We start from the raw sequence: 7078 nt of genomic DNA, 5'->3' as shown, positions 1-7078 counted from the left end.
ATTCTACGATTTACCATTGTAAAGTAATGGAAATGTACAAGATATAGTGTCCAAAAGAAACTATGCAAAACACATAAACTGCAACCATGGCCTTACGCGGAGCCACCATGGTGCAAATGCAAAGTGCGCACAACACATTCAAAGTGTTGCGCAATGCACAAAAAATCTTGCGACCATGGACATGCGAAACCGCCATGGTGCAAAGGAAAAGTGCGCGCAACACATGCAAAGTGTTGCGCAACGCACAAATAATCTTGCAACCATGGCCTTACGCGGAGCCGCCATGGTGCAAATGCAAAGCGCGCGCAACACATCCGAAGTGTTGCGCAATGCACAAAAAATCTTGCGACCATGGACATGCGAAACCGTCATGGTGCAAAGAAAAAGTGCGCGCAACACATGCAAAGTGTTGCGCCACACACAAATAATCTTGCAACCATGGCCTTACGCGGAGCAGCCATGGTGCAAATGCAAAGCGCGCGCAACACATCCAAAGTGTTGCGCAAAGGACTGCACAAATTATCGCGCTAAACACCGTGCAAAGAACTGCGCAAAGGACCACAAAGCACTGCAATTTGTTTGTGCAAAGAGCTACATAGAGAACCACGCAAGAGATCACGCAAATAACTACTCGAAGGACTACGATCAAGCATAAATAATTTGTAGTGACGATTATATACCACAGGGAAATTATGACCAAATATTGTGACTATTCGCGGATGTTATGCAATCAACGGGATTTATGGAAAGAACCCTCATTCATATGCATCATAAATTAATAGATACTTATCGCTTGTTATTAATTACACGATCTGATATATATAAATAAGTAAGCACAAACGTGCTGTCACATCATTGTAATTATGCATGTAAGCAGTTTATGTGAACCCATTGATTAATTCAAATAAAGAAAGTGGTCTGGATAGCCACATGAATCAAAGAATGATACATTGACCGTTTGCAAAAATCACGTGATATCCAATAACCTTGTAGGTAAATACTCAAAGCAAAAGCCACAACTACATATGGTAACAAAGTTTCCACGTATACGAGAGGTTTGTCTTTCCTCGGCTAAAGTCGATTCTACACCGAGACAATGCGGCCTTGACCGGAGGTTTCACAGCCCTCTCGTAGGCGTTGCTTGCCAGCTCGGAATTGTTGTGATTGTTCGAAGGTGTTGCAATCTGCCTGGAGGCGATGTACCTATATATGTACCTATATGATATTTAAAAAAATAGATATACATTTACTCATTTAGAGATATAGACACTTACATTATCATAGCGGTTTTGGGCAAATGACTTTCTGCCCTGTCGAGTTGGAGCCTGATTTTTGCGACATCTTTTGTTAGTTTTTGATAAATTCTGATAACGTTCATCCATCATCATTTCCACGAACTTTGGCCAATCAGTGGCGATCATTTGACAACCCTCAGGTGGTTGATTTCTAAGGACTGGGTTTTCAAGTCCTCCTTTTTTAACCCAAAAATTCTTTTTAAAACTGCTCTTTTGATGTCGGTAATATTTTTGAGCTAATTTGTTTATCCCCTTTGTGATCAGTTGACCATGTGGCCCATCTAAGTGGGGTCGTAGGTCAAAAAAAGTCTGCAAGTTTTGAAGAAACAGCTAGTTAGGTCATTATATAAACTTAAACACTTTTACAATAAAGTTAACAAAAGTATAACCTCCAACTCAGGGATTAGATGCTCATAATCCTCCTCTGAAATTGTTTTCCACTCTTTATAACAATACGGTATTTTTGTCACTGCGTTCCCTACAGCGGAACGAAACTGATTTCCGTTGTCACCCGACGGGCTGAACCCACCCCTCCTATCAATCAGAAACTCTATTGGGGCCAAACTCTTATGTCTCGCGTTACTAGCCTTTAATCTCACATTGCGGGACTTCCCGCGAACCGGGGCTACAAATTTAAATAACAAATCATTAATATAGTGAGTGTGTATATATACTTAACAGTTATGTACATATATGTACATATATATACATATGTATGTGTGTGTATATATATATATATATACATACATACATACATAACCGTAAGTATATATATGTACATATATATATATACATAATATTTTATCAAAGCTAAACCGAGATAATTTTACTTACGTCGACCACTCGCCTGACAATCACGCGGTAACTCTGAAGAACCGCCACCTGGTGGGTCATTATCTCCATCCCCGTCATGGTTGCGATAACCAACATCTGCCATCTGTAAAAAGTGTAAAGGTATATACGAACATTCCCAATAAAGATATACAATCAGTGAACATATTTGTTACAAATATAACTAACTCAAACAAATTTAGATATAATATAATGATCAAAATATATTCGCTTTTACAATCACAATACAAGATCAGTCACTAATATAATGCACAGAATCATGATCACTATCTTCGTTGTCGTCTGTGGCCCAGTCAGTTTCGTCCGCATCCTCGTCTACTTCTTCAACTCTAATCATGTCTTCGACCGCGACTTCGGTTGCATCTTCATCTGTCTCCTCATTGTCTTCATCAGCATTGTCATATTCTGTGCCAAGCATATCATCATCATCATCTACCGTTGTTTCATCTCTACTCAACTTCGTTTGAGGCAAAGACTCCAAGTTAGCAGACAATCGAATATCGGATGAAGTGATGCCATGTATAAGATCTAATTCGTTATCGGCTCCGAGGATATCTCGATCCCAGGTGTTCCGATGGTGGACTTCTTGAACCACCTTCCAATATTTACTCGAACCACCCTTTCTTTTACTAGGATCACCCAGATAAAAGACTAGATTTGTTTGTGTAGCAAGGAGGTATGGATCTTCTTTATACCATTCATGTTGAGTAGAAATATTGGTTAAGTTATTTTTGATGATACAACCATTTTTATCGGTTTTGAACCATTTACATCGAAATAAAACAACTTTATGACCCCACAGATAACAAAGCTCCAAAATTTCCTCCAACACACCATAAAACAAAGATCCATCAGGACCGGTAGTTGATATTCCGCTAATCTGTGTTATTCGGCATAAGTCTCGACTATGAACCACAAACCTCACACCGTTAACAATGCAAGCGGTGTAAGAGTTTATATATAATGGTCCATTTGCCAAATCAAATAACTCATTACCACATTGAGATTCATCAGCTACTCGGAGACGCTTGATCTATAGAAAAGACGAGGTCAGATGAAATTTAGACAATAGTTAATCATGATTTGGAAACCGTAATGTATGCAACGAGTTTACCTTGTTTTAAAACCACTCAGGAAACTCTTTTTCTATACTAGTTCCCCGCGGCATTTCATCTTTGAATTCACTGTACATATTTTGGATATTAGTATAATTATGAAAAGATAATTAACTTACTAAAAGACATTTCGAAAAAAAAGAAACACTTACTTCTTGTAGTTGTCGATCTCGGAGCTGTTGTTAAGAACAAACCAATCTATCTTAGTTTGATGTGTGCGATCCACCAGTTTTTCTACACATTTACTGATAGGTGTACACACTGATTGGAATACATAATACTCACGTCAGGGAATTGGAGCGTCCGCATTTCTGTCAGGCTTATTAAATCGCGTCTGTACGCTATGAAGATACCTTGAGGCATAAGTTAAGGCCTCGTCTGCAACATACCCCTCAGCAATGGAACCTTCGGGCCTAGCTTTATTTCTTACATAATTTTTCAACTTTTTCATGTATCTTTCAAATGGATACATCCACCTTATGTAAACAGGACCACCTTGAATAGCCTCTTCAGGCAAATGCATAACCAAATGAATCATTATGTCAAAAAATGACGGAGGGAAGATTTGCTCGAGCGAGCACAAAATGTTAATCAACTTAACTTTGGCATCTTCCATGTCAGACGTCATCAAGGTTCGAGCACAAAGTTGCTTAAAGAACAAGCAAAGCTCAATTATTGGTGTTGAAATAGATGTGTCTAAGTACGCTCGAACGCCAACAGGAAGCAAATGTTGCATCATTATATGATGGTCATGAGACTTGAGTCCTGCTATCTTGGTATCATTTTCAATAACTTTATTTTTAAAGTTTGAGCCAAACCCATCAGGTAATTTAACTTGTCTAATGAATTTACAAAATTCATTCCGGTCGGCAGATGAGAAAGAGTACTTAGGATGAGGTTTTACTGACTTACCATTACCGAGTGGTTTTAGCCACAATTCTTTGCGAATACCCCACTCTTCTAACACCTTCCTTGCTGTCAACGTGTCTTTTGATTTTTCCTTGTTCATTAGCAAAGTATTCAACAAACTCTCACACACATTTTTTTCGATATGCATAACATCTAGATTATGTTTTAATTCAACAGAAGACCAATACTCAAGCTCGTAGAAAATCGATTTTTTACTCCAGTTACCCTCAACCGTTGAATCACGTTTTCTCTTCTTACCCCCGTATTTTCCCGGATCAGGATCTGGCGCATTTTCAAGTTGTTTTAAGATCTCATCATTTGTTCTTCTTCGAGGAGGACGCCTAGTCTCGTTTTTTCCATCGAATGACTTGGAAAACCTCAATTTATTTTTGATGGATAGGTACATTCTATGACCAATATAAATGATTTTAGTCAAAGCACGTTTAGATGGAGTGTCGACATTACACGTAGGGCATGCCATGTATCCTTGACCACTCCAACCGGATAAACTACTACGAGCAGGGAAATCATTTATGGTAAATAAAATAATGGCACGCATATTGAAGTAACTATTTGTGGCATGGTCTTTGGTTGTAACTCCGTCAGACCATAGAACCTTCAATTCATCAATCAATGGCCTTAGAAAAATATCAATGTCCTTCCCGGGAGATTTAGGGCCAGGTATTAACAATGTCAGCATGAAGGTTGACTCTTTCATACATAACCAGGGTGGCAAATTGTATGTTGTCAATATGACCGGCCACATGCTGTAAGAAGAATTTGTGTTACCGAATGGATTGAAACCATCAGCATATTTGTAGGAGCAAAGGGGAAATGATTACCGAATATTTCTTAAATAGTAAATCAAATATACGCACTCATATCCTAAATGAGACAACACATTCAAAAAGCAGTCCCAAAATTGGGGACAATCCGAAATTAATTTCTATTAAATTAATTTCGAACGGGTGACCTACGGTATAGAACGGGGGAGAATTAACATATATCTAAACTAGCATCATACAAAATATACACATACATGATACATAACAACAATGACATTTATCATGAAAAGTTCTAGGTCTGTACTAACTTTTTTAATTATATCATCTACTTCTTCAATTACCAACAATTTTCTTTTTTTTAGTAAAAAAGGAAATTTCATTAGATGACTTCAATTCACAAAATAGCGAAGAGAAGCCTATTACAGTAAGCAAAACAAGATGGGTTTACACTTCAATACCCACTTGTGAAATATAACAACAACTCTAAACAATACAGTAGGCTACAATCTATCTCAAATAAAACAAAGAAACCTTCAACTTCTACAGAAGGACCCAAGGTTGATTGTCCCATACTAGTTAACTATGTGTTCCCATTAATTAGTACAATTTAGTTTCAAAAGTATCTACATCAGTTAACTATGTATCTCAATTCTAAGAATAAACATATCTTGACATGCATAACAAGTTATATCATTATTAACCTAAATGTAACCAGAAAACTTACTTAATTTAAATAATTTTCGGATTCAGCACAAATCCTAACAAAAACACAAAATTTAAACATATTCTAACAGGTATAACAATTGCTTGTATCAATATTAACATAAAGTAAACGAAAAAGCCGATTAAATTCAAGAATTTTTGGATTTATCTTGTAATTTCATAAAAATATAAAATTTATGAGAAAAGGAAGGTAAATGATACCTTATTTAAGATTAATGAAGAGATTCGAGGTAGAGAGTCGAGAAAATCGTGAAGTTTTACTCCCAAACCGCAAAAACTTGAGAGAAAGTAGGTGTTTTTGAGTTAGGTTTGTGAAAAGCTGAGTGGTTATCAGGAAAAACGGGTTAGGTTTTAGTTACATGGGTTGGGTCATCTGATTGGCGGTAACAGTGAATTAGGAGGTGGAGGGAAATATAAATTTTCATGAAAATAAAAAAGTGGCGTGTTTTTGCACCACAACCAGCGCCACCTATTCCTATTTATTTATTATTTTTATTATATATACAACATATATACATATATATTACATAGTATTATTTTTATTATACTATAATATAATAATAAGTATTACTTTAAATTACTATATCATCATTATTTTTAAGATTTATTATTTTTTAATTATCATATTATTATAAATTAGTTATTTATTAATAATATTATTTTTTGTATTTATTTTATTACTTCTCGTAGTTATTTATTAATAATATTATTACTTATATTGAACACCCTCAAACATCACCACATTAGTACACTTCATTCTTAATTAGCAAGATTAAAACATTATGGCGGAGAATAGGTACTAAGGTCGTTGTCGAGTATGTCGGTCGAATTTAGTTGTCAAAACTTGCTTGAATGATGATTAACAATGAGGACTACGATTTATGGTTACGTCGATTTATCATGATATAGTGAAACTCGCTTGTGTTTTTCTTTGTGGTAAATTTTGGCTTTTTCCTTGATTTTATGGTTATAACCCACTTATTTCAAAGATTTGTAACCTTCATGCATTAACCTTTCTAACCAAATCTGCTACAACATCGTGATTCATGATGATGAACTGACAATCATGTCGTGAAGCATTTGTTTTAACGTCTTGGACTTATCTTAAAACCTTTCTAACCAAATCTGCTACAACATCGTGATTCATGATGATGAACTGACAATCATGTCGTGAAGCATTTGTTTTAACGTCTTGGACTGATCTTAATTCAGGTTGAAAATTTCGGGCTTGCCTTGAAACGGTATGATAAAACCTTCTTGCTTAATACTTTTGTTTAGTGGGAAAATGTCAAAATTGATTTCATTTGTTGGTATGATTCACCCATGTGCGATAGGGCAAAATTATTATACCTCGTCTGTTAAGGTCCAAGGACGATTTTGAATCGGAACTCAATCACGC

General features: G+C 36.1%; 1 protein-coding gene across 1 annotated transcript; it reads right to left on the bottom strand.

The window, feature by feature from the left end:
* Positions 1 to 2379: 2379 nt before the first annotated feature.
* LOC139842785 (uncharacterized) lies at positions 2380 to 4937 on the bottom strand. The gene is made up of 2 exons (XM_071832891.1): positions 3603 to 4937; positions 2380 to 3180 (listed from the first exon to the last, which is right to left on the bottom strand). Exons 1-2 carry the CDS (start codon positions 4935 to 4937, stop codon positions 2380 to 2382), a joined length of 2136 nt encoding a protein of 711 aa, XP_071688992.1.
* Between the last annotated feature and the right edge of the window lie 2141 nt (positions 4938 to 7078).

This window comes from Rutidosis leptorrhynchoides, chromosome 4, assembly GCF_046630445.1.
Source record: "Rutidosis leptorrhynchoides isolate AG116_Rl617_1_P2 chromosome 4, CSIRO_AGI_Rlap_v1, whole genome shotgun sequence".
NCBI classification, from domain to species: Eukaryota; Viridiplantae; Streptophyta; class Magnoliopsida; order Asterales; family Asteraceae; genus Rutidosis; species Rutidosis leptorrhynchoides.
The sequence above is the reverse complement of the archived record's forward strand: the minus strand, read 5'-3'. Positions and strand labels throughout refer to the sequence as shown.